General features: G+C 39.9%; 1 protein-coding gene across 1 annotated transcript in view; it reads left to right on the top strand.

Annotated features, from left to right (window-relative positions):
• DDX10 (DEAD-box helicase 10) overlaps positions 1-21,645 on the top strand; it is a 169,760-nt gene that overhangs the window by 20,060 nt on the left and 128,055 nt on the right. Inside the window, exons 10-11 of the mRNA XM_027712757.2 lie at positions 16,999-17,100; positions 21,377-21,464. Of these exons, the coding sequence (XP_027568558.1) occupies positions 16,999-17,100; positions 21,377-21,464 (190 nt within the window). The remainder of the gene's footprint in view (positions 1-16,998; positions 17,101-21,376; positions 21,465-21,645) is intronic.

Here is a 21,645-nt window from a genome sequence, read left to right as displayed (position 1 = left end):
AACCTATGAAGCCTATAGTTGAAGGTATTCTTTGGTCAATTTTGTGAAACAAAGTTACAGTGCCACTAGGGGACAGCAGAAGATAATAATTTTTGAAGCACATTGATGCTCACTTTTTTCCCCAACTGTTTTTTCAATCATAATTCTGTGGCATGAGGAAAACATAGGGATATATTTCTTTCAGACATGATTGCACTGATGAGACAAGATACCAAAAAGTCTATTTTGTCTTTTTATTCATGTGTATATACCTTCTACTTTGGATGTACCTAATCCTGGCACAAATCAGTAATTAATTTCTTTTTTTCGTAGCATTGTGTTCCTCCCTCCACTTAATTTTTAATTTTTTTTTTCCTTCAGAGGAGAGTATTAAAAACTGTTACTTGAGTTGAGTGATTTTTCTGTCAGGAATCTTTTTTAAATACACTGACAGTGGAATGTTAAACAGAATAAATCTCTTTGCTCTGTAGTTTTTATCTGTAGTGTGTCCAGAGCTATATATAAGATTTAGGTCTGACTGGCTCAGACTTCTGATGGAATTTAATCCAGGCTAGTTGGTTAGGTTTCTTAGGTGCTTAAACTGATTTAGGAAAGTAATTGTAGTTTTATTGTTGTCGTTAAACATAGTGTGCATACGGGCATGCACGTTCTGTCTAGCTCTGCTATGCTTTTTTTCCTTTTAGTAAATTATGCTCTGAAAACAAATGGAATAATAGAAGTCCATCTTCCCAAAGCAGTATACTCTGTTACCTGCTGTGCTGGTTTAAGAGTTAACCAGCAGGGGAAATGAACTCAACTCAAAGGAGAGATTATAAGTCAGAATAACAATTTACTAAAATAATACAGTAAGTACAATCATACAAACAAACAATTGGTCATAACCCACAAAACCCAAATGTATAACCCAGTACCCTGGGGCATGAACAACGTGGTGTTCCTTGGGCCCCGCTTGAGTCCAAAGTAAAGGGAGAGGGGAAGAACCTGCTGGTGGGAGAGCTGTTGCAGTCTAGTCAAAAGTGGTGATTGCAGTGAGATGCTGGGGGGAGAGCTGTTGCAGTCTGGTCAAAGTGGTGATTGGAGTCCAGTATAGGGTGGTGATCCAAGTCTGTTTGAGAGCGATGAGCCGCAGTCCTTCTCTGGATCCCACAGAGTGGTTAAAAATGTTCCAAGACTCCAAGATTATATATCCTGCAGTTCAGGCAGGAATGCTCAGCACTTCCCTCAGGGCGGGGAGTTCCACAAAGGGTGTGAGGACAGGAGCATCCTCCTATCTCACAGGCCTCTTAACACCTAGTTTATAGCCTGAGGAGTCAGGCTCTATGGGCAGATGGTGTAAATGGTTCATTGATAACAGTTTCTGGGAAATGGCATGGAAGGCTATAGAATACACAGTTTTGGGTTACACCCATACCCTGATGAACTGGTCTCAGTTGTCCTAACTAGGACATTATCCACCCCTTATTCTATGCCATCCATGTCATGCCCAAATTAACCCCCTTTAAAAAACTATATCCCTTTAAAACTATATACATCTATCTATATATATATATATATACAATGAAACATTACAGACCATTCTCACTCAAAATTAGGTTCCCTTGTGGTACACAACGTGTCTCCCCATCTTTTTGCATTACCCACCAGGTGGAACCAGGTCCTTGAGCAAACCCTCGGATGGGTTTGCCTTTGCTTGAGGTGGGACTAATCCATACAGTCTTCCCTAACATTCCTCTCATATGTACCACGGGGACTTTATCTCCATCTACAGTATGCAAAAGTTCTGATTGGGCAGGGCCAGCTCGATTGATGGAACCTCGGGTGTTGACCAACCAGGTGGCCTTTGCTAAATGCAGCTCCCAGTGTTTGAGAGTCTCCCCACACAGTGCCTTCAGGGTGGTTTTCAGCAGTCCGTTGCACCGCTCAACTTTTCCAGCAGCTGGTGCATGGTAGGGGATATGATACACCCACTCAATGCCGTGCTCTTTGGCCCAGGTGTCTACGAGGCCATTCTTGAAATGGGTCCCATTATCAGACTCAATTCTCTCCGGGGTGCCGTGTCGCCACAGGACTTGTTTTTCAAGGCCCAGGATGGTATTCCGGGCAGTGGCATGAGGCACGGGGTATGTCTCCAACCATCCAGTACTCCCTTCTACCATGGTCAGTACGTAGTGCTTGCCTTGGCGGGTTTTGGGGAGCGTGATGTAGTCAACTTGCCAGGCTTCCCCATACCTGTACTTTGACCACCGTCCACCATACCATAGAGGCTTCACCCGCTTGGCCTGCTTGATGGCAGCACACGTCTCGCAGTCATGGATGACCTGTGAGACAATGTCCTTGGTTAAGTCCACCCCTCGGTCACGAGCCCATCTGTATGTTGCATCTCTCCCCTGGTGACCAGAGGCGTCATGGGCCCATCGAGCCAGAAATAATTCTCCTTTGTGCTGCCAATCCAGATCTACCTGAGAGACTTTAATCCTGGCAGCTCGGTCCGCCTGCTCGTTGTTACGATGCTCCTCATTAGCCCGTTTCTTGCCTACATGAGCGTCTACGTGACGGACCTTCACACTCAGCTTCTCTACCCGGCCAGCGATGTCCTGCCACATCTCCGCCGCCCAGATGGGTTTCCCTTGGCGCTGCCAGTTGGCCTTTTTCCATCGCTCCAGCCATCCCCACAGAGCATTGGCCACCATCCATGAGTCAGTGTAGAGATAGAGTCTTGGCCACTTCTCTCGTTCAGCTATATCCAAAGCCAACTGAACGGCTTTAAGCTCTGCAAACTGACTTGACCCACCTTGTCCTTCGGTCGCTTCTGCAACTCGCCGTGTGGGACTCCATACAGCTGCCTTCCATTTTCGGTTTGTCCCTACAATGCGGCAGGAGCCATCCGTGAAGAGCACATATCGCCTTTCATCTGCTGGTAGCTTGTCATATGGTGGGGCCTCCTCAGCCCGTGTCACCTTCTCCTCCTCTTCTTCAGAGGATAGTCCGAAACTCTCACCTTCGGGCCAATTGGTGATAATTTCCAGAATCCCAGGGCGATTAGGGTTCCCTATCCGGGTTCGCTGCGTGATCAGAGCGATCCACTTACTCCACGTGGCATCGGTGGCGTGATGTGTGGAAGGAACTCTTCCCTTGAACATCCAGCCCAGCACTGGTAGTCGGGGTGCCAGGAGGAGCTGCGCTTCGGTGCCGATTACTTCTGAGGCAGCTCGAACTCCTTCATAGGCAGCCAGGATCTCTTTCTCAGTTGGTGTATAGCTGGCTTCAGATCCTTTGTATCCCCGACTCCAGAATCCCAGCGGTCGTCCTCGGGTCTCCCCAGGCACTTTCTGCCAGAGGCTCCAAGAAGGGCCATTCTCCCCGGCTGCGGTGTAGAGCACGTTCTTCACGTCCTGTCCTGTCCTTACTGGCCCAAGGGCTACCGCATGGGCAATCTCCTGTTTAATTTGTTCAAAGGCTTGTTGTTGTTCGGGGCCCCACTGGAAATCATTTTTCTTCCGTGTCACAAGGTAGAGAGGGCTTACAATCTGACTATACTCGGGGATATGCATCCTCCAAAAGCCCACAGCGCCTAGGAAAGCCTGTGTTTCCTTCTTGCTGGTTGGTGGGGACATGGCTGCTATTTTGTTAATCACCTCCATGGGAATTAGGCGGCGTCCATCTTGCCACTTCACTCCTAGGAACTGAATTTCCTGAGCAGGTCCCTTGACCTTACTCCGTTTAATGGCAAAACCGGCTCTTAGGAGAATCTGGATTATCTTCTCTCCTTTCTCGAAGACTTCGCCCGCCGTGTTCCCCCATACAATGATGTCGTCAATGTACTGTAGGTGCTCTGGAGCCTCACCCTTTTCCAGTGCAGTCTGGATCAGTCCATGGCAAATGCTGGGACTGTGTTTCCACCCCTGAGGCAGTCGATTCCAGGTGTACTGCACACCTCTCCAAGTGAAAGCAAATTGTGGCCTGCACTCCGCTGCCAAAGGAATGGAGAAAAAGGCATTGGCAATGTCAATGGTGGCATACCACTTGGATTCCTTGGACTCCAGCTCGTACTGGAGCTCCAGCATGTCCGGCACAGCAGCACTCAGGGGTGGTGTGACTTCATTGAGTCCACGGTAATCCACCGTCAGCCTCCACTCTCCGCTGGACTTACGCACTGGCCATATAGGGCTATTAAAGGGTGAGCGAGTCTTGCTGACCACCCCCTGGGTCTCCAGTTCACGGATCATCTTATGTATAGGGGTCACAGAGTCTCGGTCGGTGCGGTATTGCCGACGGTGCACTGTTGCTGTGGCTATCGGTACCAATTGTTCTTCAACCTTCAGCAGTCCCACAGCAGAGGGGTCCTCTGAGAGACCAGGCAAGGTGTTCAACTGTCTAATTTCCTCCGTCTCCACAGCAGCTATGCCAAAAGCCCAACGAAGTCCTTTTGGGTCTTTGAAATACCCACTCCTCAGGTAATCTATGCCAAGGATGCACGGGGCCTCTGGGCCAGTCACGATGGGGTGTCTGTGCCATTCCTTCCCAGTCAGGCTCACTTCAGCTTCCAGTACAGTCAGCTGTTGGGATCCCCCTGTCACCCCAGAAATGGAGATGGATTCTGCCCCTACGTATCTTGATGGCATTAAAGTACATTGTGCGCCGGTGTCCACTAAGGCCTTATACCTTTGTGGCTCTGATGTGCCAGGCCACCGAATCCACACTGTCCAATAGACTCGATTGTCCCTCTCCTCTACCTGGCTAGAGGCAGGGCACCCCTAGTCCTGGTCATGGTACTCATTGTGCTCTTCTTGTGGGTATGACCTGGAGGTCCCTTCAAGAGGATCAGACGTATCGTCATTCCTGTACCGTCTGGAGTCTTGCCCACGAGAGACTGGAGCAACGTTTACCCTTGAAGAGTTCCTTGTGGTACTTGTTCCTCTTTTCAGTTCACGTACCCGGGCTGCTAAGGAAGGGGTGGGTTTCCCATCCCACTTCCTCATATCTTCTCCGTGCTCACGGAGGTAAAACCATAGATCGCCACGTGGAGTGTACCTTCTCTCCTTAGCTGGGGGACGCTGGCTCCTAATAGCAGAGACTCTTGTTTGTCCTGGTGAGATATGGAAGATCCCTTCCTTAATTTCCTCTCTTAGCTTCTGGTGTCCCTCTTCAATTTTCTCTTCCAGGCTTCGGACGTGTTCAGCCAGTTTGGTTTCCACAGATGAGACGTGGGCTCGTAATGGGGCGGTGACAGTGTCTTCATACATCCTGAGTTTACTAACCAATGCTCCCACCTTGTCCTCTCCCTCCCTCCATTGCAGCGTTGCTAAGTAGCGGGAATACATTTCTGGCCCGAGTCGTGCAAACTTTAACCACATCTGGGAGGTGCACTGTACGCCATCTGGACTTTTAGGGAATCTTTCATCGTCTGAAAAGATTATCTCCAGTACAGCTAACTCCCTTAAGCACCGGATACCTTGTTCCACTGTCCTTGCTGTACGTGGAGGTCCTCCTTGCAAAGGTATCTCTCCCTCACACTGCACAACAGTCGCCGCCAGAGGCTGAGAGTTTCCTGCCTCCTTCCAATCCCCTGATCAATGACTACATCTCGAGACAGGGACCCCAGCTGTCTGGCTTTACTCCCATCTAGGATTGTATCGTTAGCTGCGGCATCCCAGATTCGGAGCAGCCAGGTCAGAATGGACTCGTTCGCCTGTCGTGTGAACTCTCTCCGGAGCTCGCGTAGCTCACCCAGGGATAGGGACCGAGTGATTATTTCTGGCTCTGTCTCCTCCAGTGGATGTGAAGGTCCTGCCTCTCCGTCATCATTTGCTATACGGACTGATTTAGTCTTTGATTTCCTTTTCTGGACAGGGGCGACTGCTATTGGTTTTGGTTGTTCTTCTGGCTCCTCGATGGTTTGTGTGGACACGGTGATGGTTGGTTTATTTCTTTCTCCCTCTGACTCAGCTGTGGTTTGGGTGGACGTGGTGCCTGCGGATTTGGTCCTTCTCTCCTCCCCCTGACAGTGCTGTACCATGTCAAGTAGTGTCCGGTAGGCAGTGGCCAGGGCCCAGCAGGTTGCTGTGAGCTGGCCATCTCTGGAGCTGCCAGAGCATTTTTCCTTCACCAGTCTTATCATGCTAACAGGATCCTGCAGTTGTTCAGGGGTGAATTTCCAGATCATTGGAGGAGAAAACTTCTCCAAATACTGGCTGATGTCCTCCCACTTCCCGTGCCACTCAGCATTATCTGCTCCCAGGGCAGGTGTCCAGACAACCTCCCTAGAAGGCCCTGTTCTGACCCTAAACATGGTGTACACAGTACAGAGCAGACAGAGCAACACTAACAATAACATTATACTGTCCTTAACATCAAAAGGGAACTCAATATTTTCAAAAACTGTTGTAGCAGGTCTGAAGGGGAAGAAGGAGGTGAGAGGCTGGAAACAACCATCCCCCCCTGTTCCCCCAAAGGGCTGGGTACGATTTTTAATGAAGCCCCAGAGGTAGCAACCCAAACCAGGACAGGCAAACAGGACTGAATACACATTTACAATGAAACTCATTGCTTCTGATGTTAGAATGACATAAACATAATATACTAATAAAGCAATTTGGATCCCTCTCCCTGGTCTTAAAGAGAGCATCAAAACAGGCAAATAATGCCCCATCTGTGGAAATATGAACAGGCTCAAATACAACATCCATGTGAATGCATCAAACAACATGGTGATCAGGGAGTTTCTATATCCAAATAGACAAATGCTTAAAGTGAAATTGTGATTCTGACTTCTCTCTCTCTGCCCCACGTTGGGCGGCCAAAAATGTGCTGGTTTAAGAGTTAACCAGCAGGGGAAATGAACTCAACTCAAAGGAGAGATTATAAGTCAGAATAACAATTTACTAAAATAATACAGTAAGTACAATCATACAAACAAACAATTGGTCTTAACCCACAAAACCCAAATGTATAACCCAGTACCCTGGGGCATGAACAACGTGGTGTTCCTTGGGCCCCGCTTGAGTCCAAAGTAAAGGGAGAGGGGAAGAACCTGCTGGTGGGAGAGCTGTTGCAGTCTGGTCAAAAGTGGTGATTGCAGTGAGATGCTGGGGGGAGAGCTGTTGCAGTCTGGTCAAAGTGGTGATTGGAGTCCAGTATAGGGTGGTGATCCAAGTCTGTTTGAGAGCGATGAGCCGCAGTCCTTCTCTGGATCCCACAGAGTGGTTAAAAATGTTCCAAGACTCCAAGATTATATATCCTGCAGTTCAGGCAGGAATGCTCAGCACTTCCCTCAGGGCGGGGAGTTCCACAAAGGGTGTGAGGACAGGAGCATCCTCCTATCTCACAGGCCTCTTAACACCTAGTTTATAGCCTGAGGAGTCAGGCTCTATGGGCAGATGGTGTAAATGGTTCATTGATAACAGTTTCTGGGAAATGGCATGGAAGGCTATAGAATACACAGTTTTGGGTTACACCCATACCCTGATGAACTGGTCTCAGTTGTCCTAACTAGGACACCTGCCATCTTTGTACTGGCTGGTATGATGATTAGAGCCAAAGAGGTATGAATAAAGGCTTATAAGATCTATGGGTTTTTTGATGCCTTGGGAGTACTACACGCACATGTCAAATTATGGAAAGGTTAAAGGAGCAGGTCATAGAATGATCATATTCTGTCATGAAGTATAATGCTTTGAAGCTCATTAGTGCTCATTGGGGCTCTACTTAAGTAATTGCACATTATATGTGTGGAAGTGAGACTAATAAGCCTTTAGAGTAATGTGTCAATAAAGCATTTAAAAGTGCGAGTGACTTAATAATACCTTTTTCAATGGTGGAAGCTTGATTTTTTTTTTTTTTTTAATTTGGGAAAAATATCCCAGGGATATGTGTCTGGGGTCCTGAATAAACAGCACAGCCAAGATGACAGCTCTTTATTTGACTGTATTTCTTTTTTAATTTTAAGACCCACCGAAGCACTTTTACCGTTGCTTCTTTAAAAATAAATGCAGTATTAAGCATCTCATATTATACTGCAGTCAAGTCATCATCCTAACTCAAGTTAAGTAAAAATAGCTGGTAGTGGAGGTCACAAGAAATTGTCGACACCACATTTAACTTGCAGTTCACATTATTAAATTCTCTAAAATTAAACACTGTATCCTAGCTACATTCTTTACAGTGGCCTGTGACGCTGCAGTTACACTGACTGGCACTGTGTTATCTGTTAGAATTCTTTTAATAGTGGGAATAGTATGAATGTTCCTTTACACTGAACAATTAAGTGGCTAAAGTTATTACCTGCTGACATGAAACTGCAATACCGTAAGCTGTGATAAAAAATTAATAAGCACATGTATTTTAACTCAGTAGAGTGGAGACAGCTGCAGTGGAAAACAGATTGCTTCCAGTCTAGGCTGGAGGATCCAACAACCTCCCAAGACCTTTTTGAATTCAATTTATTCTAAGACTAGCATGACAAGATTGGTGAGCAACTGCCATTATTTCTTGTGACTAGCAAACAGGGACACAGTATGACTGAATGAAGGGGATGGTCGTTTTGTGGTACAAATAAAACCCAGTTGGTTCTTGGAACTTGGCAATACGTATAAGTGGGCTACTGTCTGGACAGCAGAAGGAAAAGGATATTAAGTGATCAGAGGAGAAGAAAAAACAAACTATGAAGCAATCTCTGACTTAATAGCAGTATTTACTGATAATTTTTTGGGGATACTGAACTAAGGTTTACGCAATGGAGAAACAGAAGTTAACAAACCATTAGAAGTGACCTAAAGCAAAACCAGAAACCGAAGCCAATTCGTGTTTTGTTGTTTGTTTTAAATACTCTGTGGGATGTCAGACTGTCCACACCCCATGGGAAAGAGCTCTTCTCCCTCGCTGAATCAAGGACCCAGCAGTGAATGTGGGCTGTCAGCTGTGTTTGCTCAGCTGTGAACAGCAAACACACTTTCTGGTCTCTTTGTTGGTCTGCTTTGGTAGGACTTGCTGTAGATGGTACAGCACTGTTTCAGTTCACAGTGCACACAGATATCTTGTTAAAGGTTAGTTGTTTTAAAAAAAATATCTATTACAAAAAGAGGTAATTGATCCTGTAGATGGAATAGAAATTCCAATATGCACTTATTTTTTGTGCTCATTTTTAATTTAAAAAATAGAATAACACATTACTATAATATGAAAGAAACATGGCAGTGTAGAAGGTATGATAAACGGTAGATAAAACTTTTCTTGCTCCTTGGCTTGGAAAAATAATGTTTTCTTGGTTTGAAGCTTAGATTTCACCAGTCCTTCTCATGTCAGAAGGCCCAGAAGGTAATATAATTGGAAACAAAGTTTTGTCTGAATTGAGCCTGCTATGGGAGACCTAAAATGTGTTTTTTTTAAGAAATATGTTTAGAAATGGTAGCTTACCTAGTCAGATTTAATAGTTGAATTTTAAAACAAAAGATGAATTATTGTATTTCTGTGGAAGGCCTCAGAGGTAGATATGGATGTTAGTTTCTCTTTGTTGAAGGAGAGTGTGTGGGTGAACAAATTTATTTGTATGTATATGAGATTGAAATAGATCTACTCAGAATAAAACTGTCCATTTTGATATGTTTTGGATATATTTTTATAGATTTTTTATATTGTTCCTTTACATTAAGGGAATACAATACAAATGCCTGCATCAATGAAATGTTTCCTTCACTACTGTAGTTACTTTATTAAAAAATGAAATTAATTAAAAAATTAAATATAAATTACATGCTAAAAATAATAGACTTGACTCAAACTTTTTTTTCTAATCCATCATATATTAGACATGATTGCTAGGTTATTAGGTAGCAATTCACTGCCATGTTTTTTCAGTCTTTGCAGGGGTAAATTTTTGCTCTAGAAGCCAGAATCTTTGCTGCTTTTTGTATTTGTGCTGGTTTAAAGGTAAACCAGCAGGGGAAATGGACTCAACTCAAAAGAGAGATTATAAGTCAGAATAACAATTTAATAAAATAATACAATAAGTACAATTATACAGACAAACAATTGGTTTTAACCCAGAAAACCCAAATATATAACCCAGCACCCTGGGGCATGAACAGAGTGGTGTTCTTTGGGCCCCCTGAGTCCAAAGGAAAAGGAGAGGGGAAAACCCATTGGTGAGAGTGCTGTTGCAGTCTGGTCAAGAGTGGTGATTGCAGTCTGGTTGAAAAGTGGTGGTTGCAGTCTGATAGAGAGTGGTGGTCTGCAGTTTGGTTGAGAGCGGTGGTCTGCAGTCTTCCTCTGGATCCCACGAGTGGTAAAAAAAGTTCCAGGACTCCAAGATTATATATTCTCCAGTTCAGGCAGGAATGCTCAGTACTTTCCTCAGGGTGGGGAGTTTCACAAAGGGTGTGAGGAACAGGGAAGCACCCTTCTATCTCACAGGCCTCTTAACACCTACTTTGTAGCCTGAGGAGTCAGGCTCTATGGGCAGAGGGTGTAAATAGTCTATTGAAAAGAGTTTCTGGGAAATGGCATGGAAGGCTATAGAATACACAGTTTTGGGTTACACCCATCCAGTGATGAACTGGTCTCAGCTGTCCGAACTAGGACAGTATTTTGCTCGTCAGTTTTTCCACATGATAGAATTGTCTTATTCTGGATTCTTTATGGAAACTAAAACGATATGCAAAGTCTGAAAGAACATTATTGTTGCAAAATCAAGTGGTCCAGAATATTTCTGTTTGGAGAAGAGTATGAATGGTGTGTAGTTGGTGTGTAGTGAACAAATGATCGTGTTTTATGGTGAATAACTTGGCTTTACAGTTGACGTAACTATTAAATAGTTTGATATTAATTGCTTGGCAACCATGTATGATGAACAAAGGGTCCATTGGAAGAAGAGAGAAAATACATAATTAGAGTGTATTACAATGCACATTGGTTTTCATGCTATTCCAAATGCTTAACTTACTGACCTTAATGTTTTAAGGATAGCAGTCTTTTGCTTGCTTTGATAAATCTCCAGTTTTGATTTGGGTGAGAAAGAGACAATTGAGAAGTTGATCTGGCTTCCTTGGTGCCCAATTTCCTTTCTCCAAAGGGGTCTACTGTGGCGAGTTTCTGCAATGCTAAAGTATCTGAAGGTAGCTCGTTGGCTTGGAATGCAAGACTTTTTGGGAATGAGCTTTGATTTGAGCTTACAAGTTTTGCAGGGATACCTTACTTCCTTCTGTGTCTTTTGACAGATGAGATGACAGCATATGTTGATGCTATCCATACTGTCCCAGTTAGGCTAAAATTAGATCTTTAATCAAGTCAATTTAGTAAAGTCCCATTTAAGTTATAGAGTAAAAAACCCCCCAAAATACGTTTTTTTTTTTTTGAGTATAGTGGTAGATGTGTGACCTTTAAAGTAATAAAAATTTTATAGTTACGGTTTCCTGCATGTTTGTGTGTGGTAAATATCTTCAGAAACATTATCACTTCATTTATATTGTGTTTCTTGTAATGGGAAGTATTCCAATTCAGGAAACTGTTATGTAAGTACCTTTATCTTTGCAACCCTCCTCCCCCAAATTTTATGATTATCTCATCATCTTACTTTTCTCCTTTGCCAGTTTTTAAAATAGATTATTTTTTCTTGCCAAACAAAGCAGAAATACTGCCTTTAACTCTCTTGAAATTTGGCATCAATTTATGTCTTGTGAAATACAGATGTTAGGGAAACATGTTGTAATACATCTGTTCAAGACAACCTGTATAACATTTCCTGTAAGGTCTGTATACCTCTGCAGGTTATCCTTACGGTTCCCCCTCCATGCCTTTTTTCTTACTGGATGTCTGCCTTAGAGCAGAACACTGGTGCCTGATGACCATCAATCAGTTGGTTCCCATTCCTATTTTATTCTGGTATCACTGCAACTTGTATGTCACTGACAGCTAAAATGTGGTGCATTTGACTGATCTGTACATTACAATGGTCATGGCAAGGATGTACAATTACTCTGAACGTAGCTAGAACAAGCTCAACTGTAGCTGCATGGCAAGGGGAAATTGATTAATAACCACAGTACATTTTTATCTATTATTTATCTATTTTATTTATTTCCTTTGGGATAATGGTAATATTGTTTGCTTTAATAGTATTGCAGGGGTATATGCAGCTGTTGACTGGATCTGATCAAGGGTGGATTAAGATAGGTTAGATTAGGCAACAGTTGAGTGTCTATTTGGCTTGTATGAAAAACATTTTTTTCTCATCCTGTCTTGGCTGGATTGTTGCCATGATACTTCTTCATGCTTGATACCAGCTGTCGGCTCACTGGTTTTTAGCAGAAGTTAAAGATAGATTCTGTCATGGTGAGTAAACTGTCCTCTTGATTTTAGTGCTTTATTTGATTTTTTTTGATATGAAACGAAACTATTTGGCAACACTTTCTGTTTCTTTGCTATGGAAATGATGTTCTCAACATTTTTAAACTGTTTTTCTCTACTTCTAATTAGCCAGTACTACATTGTCCTAAATAGTTTATCCCACTTCCTTCGTGTCCTGCCTTTGGTGCTTGCCCTTGATTGTAAGCATCTTTCTTTTTCTCATCTGCAGTCAGTGTAAATATAACATTCCTACCCTTTACTTTATAGTGCTGAGCTTCCTCGCTTGTAAATAAAGACTGAGTTGCAGAAAAGTTACTTACCTTTTTCGTAAGTACTGAAGCCAGAAGATGCTAGAAAATAAGACAGATATGAACTAGAAGTATGTGAATTTTTTTTCCCCCAAAGACTTTCTTCAAGTAAGATGCAATTTTCCACAGAACTGGAATGAATTGTGTCATGTATCCTAGAGACTGTTAAAATCACAATGCAAAGATGAGTCCCTGCTCTAGTTTCTTGGTCACCTTGGGGAGATGACAAGATAAGTTATATTATCAATTACTAAACAGTCCAAGAAAGTTTGATTACTTTGAGGTTTTTAATTTGCTTTTCTTCAACAGAGTCGAAGTGCATACTTAGTGAATAATAAATCACCAGAGTGAATTAGCATTTTAGGACAGATGTTTGGTTTTGGTCATGATGGTGATAATTTTAGCTTGAAGGATGCAGTTGGCAAGAATGGAGGGAACTTCTCCTAATTTCTACTCATCTGCAGAAGGAGTAGTCCTGCTGAAAAATTACAGTAGCTGAGATTAATTTTTCACTGCTTTATTATCTATAAAGGTTTAAAGGTTTTATCTCTGCTGAAAATAATTACGGAAATGTTTTTTTGTTTGCTTTAGTGGAGAATTTTATTCCTGTAGGATATTGAGGAATGTTCTTTTCTTTTATGTTTTAGACATTGTGATGAAAAGAAATTTTGAGCAGATCTAAGTTTTCGTCATTGTTTATGCCAGTTTTTAGTAGCTTGTGCTTTCCTAAGCTTGCCAAAATAGAAGCTCGGAGTATGAAAGACACTGAGAGAGCATTTTCGAAAACTTAAATTTTCCACCACAGCCTCCCTTTTCAAAATTATCTTTAACACCATAATTTTCTGATTAGCACATTACGAGGTTGTTCTTTTCTTTTTTGAGAAATAAGATAATACTCTGCTGAACTACAGCTGCTTTTTTATAGACTGCATTTTGCTTTCCTTACCTAAATGTCCACTGGGGATAATGAACAGATACAAACCTTCCCAGATGGTACTTAAGTTTGTTTTGCTTTTAGCTTTACTAATTCTGTAATGTATTAATTTTCATTTTTAGCTCTGAAGAACAGTGTTATTATTAAACTGTCTGTTTTAAATCACACACTTAGGATAAAAATGGGCAAAGACTGTTCCTTCAAATACATTAAACTATTGGCATTTAAAAGAGAATGTTTCCAAAATATCTAAGGAAAAGGATTTCACAGCATCAATAGTTACCAGATGTCTTTCAGTCCCTTGGAATTTCTGAAGGCATAGCTCTGAGAAATTTTTCTATGTTGGTTTGGTTTGTTTTTTTCTTTCTTTCTTAGTAGGTGTTTGAAAACCTCTGTCATGTTTTTGTCTGTTTTCATGTGATTATTTCTTTACTTAGCTACCTTACTATTTTGTCTGTGTAAAGGCTTTGCAAGTTTTAATGTAACCATCGGAATAGTTGTTGTCCATAGATACCAGATATAATGCTTGTTTTCTTTTTGCGAATTATCTATGAGATGTGCCTTTAGGATTTGTACTTTCTGAAAAGACAACTGACTTAGCATATAATGAGTTTAGCACTAATAACACAAGACCACCTTTTAAGGTTCAGAATGAAGGTTTATGTGATCCAGAGTGGATACTGCAGGAAAGCTATAAAAGCAAAAGAAATGTAGAATGATATTTCCTGTATGTATCATTCCAGAGTTCGGGTCTGTGGCTTGTAGAGAGGATATCTGTGCACTCTGACCCTTGATGAATATTTCTTCTGTGATTTGTATGACACTGGCCCTTCACAGTGTGTTCCACACTGAATCGAAGAGATATGATAACAAAACAATTTAAGAATGCCAAGTCAGAAACTCCAGGATAAGAAATGCCACAAGCAACAAAACTACACAAATCACTTCATGTGTTTGGCTAACTTCAAGGAATCTGAACAAATCATCCTTTGTAGAGGTTTATATAGTACAGTCTAGACTTTTCTTCTTGACAAATGGTGAAGATTGTTGAGAGACTAAACAGACATTCTTTCCAGATATCAGATCGTTCACAAAGCTTTTGGTGGAATCCTTTCCTTTCGTATCATCTGCTTTGAGGAGAAGAGCAGAACTGTGTGTTATTCTGTACTCTAAAGTAATGAGGCTGGTATTGGCTGTAGTATTATCTCTATGTTCCTGTCTTGTAGATAAAAGAGAATATTTTCATCCTTCTTTCTAACAGTACTTTGAGAGCTAAGATTCTTTAGATGAATAATTAGCTCTCTTAGTATTATGATCATCAGTTTTTACAATGAAATGCAAAGTTGTCTAAGGTTCAGTGGCTTTCCAGGATTTCATTTCTTGTTCTGGTAGTGGCTGTGTCTGACAGGCACCCACCTTGTGGATATATCATATGAAATTTGGTTGGTTTGAAATATATAGAGCTTTCTTAAGAGGTGTACTTGGTCTGTGTAAGCAAGTCATTCCCAACCAACCAACATACTATTATATAAAGAGCTTAAACATTCACAGGTTATTTGGTCAGCAGTGACTTACATCCTCTTGTACTGTTGGAAAAGATAATGGATTGCCTTAAACCAAGCATATGTGCTGCTTTAGAACCCTTTTTTTAGAAAGATTTTATGCGCTGATATTCCTGCATTAGGAACATTTTAGGTCTGCTGATGAAATGGATCAAGTCAGTACAGTTTCTGTATGGTACCAAAGTACTGTTACCAATCCATGTATAACCAGCAAATTTACATGATGTTGGTATGTGACAGAGACTCTCCTCTGGTATCAGTTTTATTTCCTTGTAAAATTGCAAAATCTAGAATGTAAGGGTTAAAATTCTGTGATGAAAACATCTACTAAACATTTGTAAATTATCTTTAAAAGTCAGTTTCCAAACCCATCATGTACAGAGAGAACACTGGGGGGAAAAAATCCCAGGCATCCAAGAGCATTTTGTTGTGATTTTTCAAATTCATCAAATGAAAGCAGAAAGCTGTAATAAAAGCTGTCAGACTGTTTTAACTGCAGATTTTGTTGCTGCTTGCATTGCTTACTGTGCTGTGACAGATAGTGTTTATAGTTTTCAAACAATTCTGCGGTACTCTTTTTGCCAACTGTTTATGCTTGGAGAAATGCGAGCTCCCTATATTCCACCTGAAATGATTTTTGTCAGTTAATGGTATGATTCTTGTTTGATGCACCTGAGAACATCCTTCTGTGCTCTCAGGCCTCTTTAGAAAAGGGAGTTTAAAGCTACTCTATGTGGTAACTTACCAATCTTGTTTTACTTTGTCCTACATATTGCTCTCATCTGTCAGATTCTGTCCAATTTTGGCATATTTCTGAAATTTAGTTGGATTTTTTTTTTCTTAATGAAGGACTTTGTGTAATGTTGTCCTATCAATCTGTACTCTTATAATAAATGAAGGAACATAAATATGTAAATATAAATGAAGAAACAGTGTATGTGTTACAGTAGATATAGACTTTGATAATGCATGCAAGCTCATCATTACTGCTTCTTCAGTAGAACTTATAACTGTTGTGTTGTTTGTTTACTAATGCTATTGGGTATTTTATTCTACATGAGCATCCTTAAGTCGCTAAATTTTCCAAAAGAAGGAACTGAAATTTTCTTACACAAGAAGAAAGTGAACAAGAAGATGCTTTGAGAATAAAGTAGCAGAATTTTTATTTCTTTGCGAACCATGTATCTTGAGTAATTACCAGCTCATTTACATTTGATACAGCTGTTAAGTGCACTGAAGAATGAATTCTAGATACATTCTTGTTCTTATCTGATCAGTCTGATTGTATCTTTTCTTTTGCACCTGGAAACTGCTTCTGTAAATGAAAGAGCTCCTGTTCATGTGCTTTTCTTTCAGTGATGCCTCTGTGACCTGTTAAAAGAGTAACTTTTATTGAACATGCAAGGAGGAGTTGTTCTTTTCCCTTCTTTGACTTGCAGTATATGAAAAGGAGAATCAGTTTTTATCAATGTTAAACCTTGCCTGTTAGTAAAGGGTGGATGCAAGTAGCTGGATCTTCTAGTGCAGTAAGCTTTGATAAAGTTCCATTTGGTTGCCACTAATATTTCAAATTGAGGGAAGAAAAGATCACTGATCTGAATCCATGTCGTAGCCCCAGATGTTTAGGACTCTAGGAGTAGTTTTGAAATCAGCTCAAGTGGAGATAGTGGCAAGTCCCATAACTGATTTGCATCTTCTTTTCCTTTTGTTAAGTGAGGATTTTTGTCTGTTCTTTGGGCTGCTTGTAAGAAAGCAAATGTAAATTCTCACTGGTTATTGAAAACATCAAGAAAAAAATGTAACTTTTGCACGTTTGCTTGAGTTCTCTTTTCCCCCCCCCCCCCGTTCTGATCAGATACAAAGAAGGTGGTGAAGCTTTGTTAGTATTGCTGCCCTCAGAAGAAAAAGGCATGGTGGAACAGCTGGCACAGAGGAAAGTACCTATCAGTGAAATCAAGTAAGTAACTAGTGACCTGTCTGTTATTCAGCCTTCTTTCTACAAGAATAATGTGTGATGAGTCTATGACAATTTTGATAAAGTACTTGAATTGCCTGGAGCTGGACAAACCAGGGAAATCAGTTAGTTTTGGTAGTGTTGTTGGAGAAAAAGACCTTGAGAGGTTTCCTGTTCCATTGCCGTTCCCAAAGGCAGGATGAGCGGCACAAATCATTCTTATCAGATGCCAATTAATATATTCACAATTTCCCAAAGAGATCTTCTCTATACTCAACAGTTCCTACCACTAACATTTTTTCTTCTGGTGTCTGATAAGCTTTGTAAATATATTAAGTGAAGTATTTCTTTTGTCCTGTGCCAAGAATATATGAAAAATGATGAATTCTCTTACTCTATGCTGCTGCTTTTTATGTAATTGAACATTATCATGCTCTCTCTCTTCTTTTCCAGATTAAACAATTATGTCTTTAATCTGTCCCTCTATGTTTTTTATACTTGCTATCATTTTTGTATCTTTGTCTGTCTTTTGTTTAATTCTAGACTATTTCTCCAATTTGTCATGACCTTTCTAAATCAGCTGGTCGAAGGACAGGAAATAAAATACGTGGCTAAATGGTCATCTTACGTGCTAGAGAGAGCATTCTAATGAAAAACTGTAATGATCTATGCTCTCTGTACAAATAGAACTGACTTTGAAGGAGTTGCAGAAGCATATAACGATACCATGTAAAAATAAAAAAGCATATTTCCATTTTATATTAAATGCAGAGAAATGGACATGTATGAAAGACAAAATCTCTAACTAAAAATTTTAGAAAAAAAGACAACCACTGAAAGAATCAATGGTAGTTTCTTATTTAGCAGCTGTAAGGTTCGAAGGAGTTCATTGTTATTTAAGCCTGTCAGTCTAATGTTAAATTGAAAGAGAAAAGATAATGTGAAGAAAACATGGAAGAAGAGTTGAAAACAAGCCAGAAAATGGGGTATGAGCCTGACTCCATTTTGAATACTTACCTAGTTCAGGTCACACTGTGCCAAAAATCGTAGAGTAGAGATAGAAGAAATCAGAGAAGGACGATGAGGTAGAAAGGTAAGTTTCTGTACAAAAGGGTATGAGCAAAACTAGGACTGTTTTACTTCGAAAAGCTGTGGTTTTAATGTGAAGATACAGATATCTAAGCAAAGAAGATAATTAAGAAAGTGTCTGTAGAACAATTGTATTTGAGAAGAATTCAAATTAGGGTGAAACTTTAGGTGGTTATTTCACCTCATTTCTTAAATCTTCAGATCTGCTAAAAATTAGCGAGTTAACATTTCTGCAGAGAATAGAAACAATGCATATAGCACTTGCCAGATTTAAGGTTTAGTTTTATTTTTTTAAAGCATTTTTGATGTATAGGATGTGCCATTTCAGAGGCACTTCTAAACTGCACTTGTGGATACTGTTTCTATGTAACAAACTGAGAACACAGCAACCAGTGAAGCAAACGCACCTTTTCCGGTCAAACGCACGTATTGAATCCATGTAGAACATGCGTAAACTTCAAAAATAAGACAACTTTTGCTAAGACAGCAGAATAAGGACTAGAATGCAATTAAACAACTACCAAAAGTCTAAGTGTACTTAAAGCTTTCGTTTACATTGGTGTTGAAAAAAATCCCTACCATACAGCAACAACAAAACCAAACCAAACCCCACCAACTGAATGCGGAAAATATCAGTAAAGAAACTGAAGTCTGATATTTTCTTTTCCCTTAAGCATAATAGTGTTTTAAAAGGATCTGTTGTATAACCACTGCAGCAAATTGGCTCTTTTTCCAAACTTCATCTTTTTCCTTGTTAAAATGATAGTTATTAAAATAATTTATCTTATTTTTATATTCAGTAAATGAATGTCTGATCTTATGCATAGTATAAAGATTTCCCTTTTCTTTGTCAGCTAAGCTTTTAACTTCTCAAGTAATGCTGTTAATTGTTTGAATAGCTTATCATAGGAAAAGCTAAAAAAGCCTCTTTAGCCTGTATTTAGCCATGTAAATAGAAATAGGTATTTTTGTACCAGGATAATAATCCAATTTTAATAGGGCAAATATTTCCCTCTCCTTTAAATGCGTATTCTATTTATAATTCAAGTTAGATGTCTCTCTGGAGAGACATTTGTGGCTGCATCTCTTAACATATTCTTGCTAATCTGATGTGACTTCAGTGGAAAACACTCTGCTTTTTTTTTTAACACCACCCCAAAAATTCATTCTTGTACCAAACCACAAGGGCATATGTATAATAAATACATTTAAGCAACATTCTTAATTGGAACATAGTTATTAGAAAAGTCAGGGTTTTTGATTGATAATATATATTACAACCCCCTCCAAGATACAGTTTTTCAATCTGCAAAACAAACCTTAATAGTACTTGTAACATCATAATGAAGGGAAATGCTTTTACATGGAATTGTCTGCCTAGTGCGGTTAAGATTTAAAAGGTTTAGCATCATACTTGGAAGAGGCTAACTAAAATCCTTAAAAAATATAAGTGTAATTGCTTGTGGATTGCAAACCAGTTTAATTCCAAAGTTTTTAACTACAGATTTTTTCAGGTCGTTCACTTCTAGCCAGTTTTGCAGTTAAAATAACTCTGGTGTGTTTTGTCAGTTTATAAATTGTTGAAGAAGTTGCATCAACCCTTGGATCACGGTCCAGGTCTTCTGTTGAAGTCTTCTGATGTTGTTTGTACTCATTCATTTAATTATAGATTCTCAAGAATTCTGATTTGGGAGTTAGAAGATAATGAGCATTGCTTACTGCCAACAGAGTTTAACTCTTCAAGTTTCTGAAATTCACTCTAAAAGCTTTTTTCTGAAAAGCTTGTTTCTAAAACATCCTTGTCAATTGAAGTGTTTGTTTTGCTGTTCTTGTTAAGCTCTTGTCTGGTGTTCACAATAATTTTTTTTTGTTGTTAGTAATGCCATCCTTTCTTTACTTTTTGTATCATTATATTTCAAAGATTTGTTGGTCAGTTTGTCCCCCACTCAATTTTTCATGCCTCTTCTTTTCTTCTGTCTTTACGTTTTTAGAGCCAATTACAGGCTGGCTGGAAACTGGAACTCAGTTTTTTGATCTTTCTTTAAAACTGTAGCTAAATAGAGCTTGTGTACACTGCAGTTTTCCCTTGGATGTATCTGAACAGAGTTAAGAAATTAAAATCACGAGGGAATCAAGTTTGATATCGATGCTTTTCATATTTAGTAAGAATAATAGACGATCATAATCATGTTATAAAAAGACTATAAAATGTTCCTTGCATGTTATTTTCATCAGTCATATTTTTAAGACCAACCTACTGCTATGTGAAGAGGTATGATTTTGTTTTTGTTTTTGTTTTTTTTTCCTGTGACCTCTTTCAGCAGAGGCTATACTTTGGTGTACAGCATGGCATGACATGGCACACAGCAGCCAGAGTCAGATTAAGAAATGTGGTAGTTGTGCATCTTTGACCTGTATTTAAAGTAGAGGTAGAGGGGCAACCTCCTACCATGTTTGGTAGGTCATATGATACACTTGCATGGCACTAGCAGATCAAAACCAGAAGTAGATGAGATCTGGGCAAATAAAACTGCAATAATGAAGGTATCACTGGAATAAGTGTAAAAATCTAGAATCTAGGAGAAGACCTGCATATCTTTTTACTAGGTTTAATGGCATTTTCTGTTGTACGGTCACTGTTCTTTATTTACTTGATTAAAATCTTGAGAAACTCTTAAATCTGTTTAATCTCAATGTTCTTTATTATTGCTCACCTGGCTGTTCTTTCTAAGAATACTTAAATTAAGTATTTTCAGCACAGTAGATCTTACTTAAGCTTTTAAAAATGCTGACAATTTCCTTATGAAGATTTTGATACAGGTTTTAAAGTAGTACTATAATTCATTATGCTGCTTCTGTATTTTTTCAGTATTTTTATAAAATCAGCAAGTTCTTTTCTGTTGATTTCTGCTCTGCTTTGGAAGAAGATTCACCATCTTCGATGAAAACTGTGTCTGAATAAAAAGTCTGAGCTGCCGTTTGTCTTTTCTGTATTATCTGTTTGATGAGTGTATGCTTCATCTTTAATATGGTTCCATTCTCTGCTGTTTCAGAGTGGTAATAACTTCTTGCATTTTAAAGCAATGCAAAAAATATGAAGATACTCCTGAGAACTTGATAGGTGCTTATTTTGGCATGTTCTAATAATTAAAGCTAACTTTTTATTCTTTCTTTTTTAAAAAACAATTAGAATTAATCCTGAAAAACTTACAGACATCCAAAAGAGGATGCAAGCTTTCTTAGCTCAAGATCAGGAGTTAAAAGACAAAGCTCAAAGGGTAAGTCATCTACTGTGCTCTAGTTCTTGTAGCATGCTAGTTGAATTGAACCGTTTGAATAACTGACCAGCTCATATATGCCCTAGAAGCAGTGTTTGGAACTGCTGCATTATTCTGATTGTTAAGCTTTATAACACGTCAGTAGAAACAGTAATCATGTGTTAGGAGTTGGTGGAAAGTA

Source organism: Pipra filicauda, unplaced genomic scaffold, assembly GCF_003945595.2.
Source record: "Pipra filicauda isolate LSUMZ 115617 unplaced genomic scaffold, ASM394559v2 scaffold540_size334518_pilon, whole genome shotgun sequence".
NCBI lineage: Eukaryota > Metazoa > Chordata > Aves > Passeriformes > Pipridae > Pipra > Pipra filicauda.
Note: the sequence above shows the minus strand (reverse complement) of the source record. Positions and strands in the feature narration are given on the sequence as shown.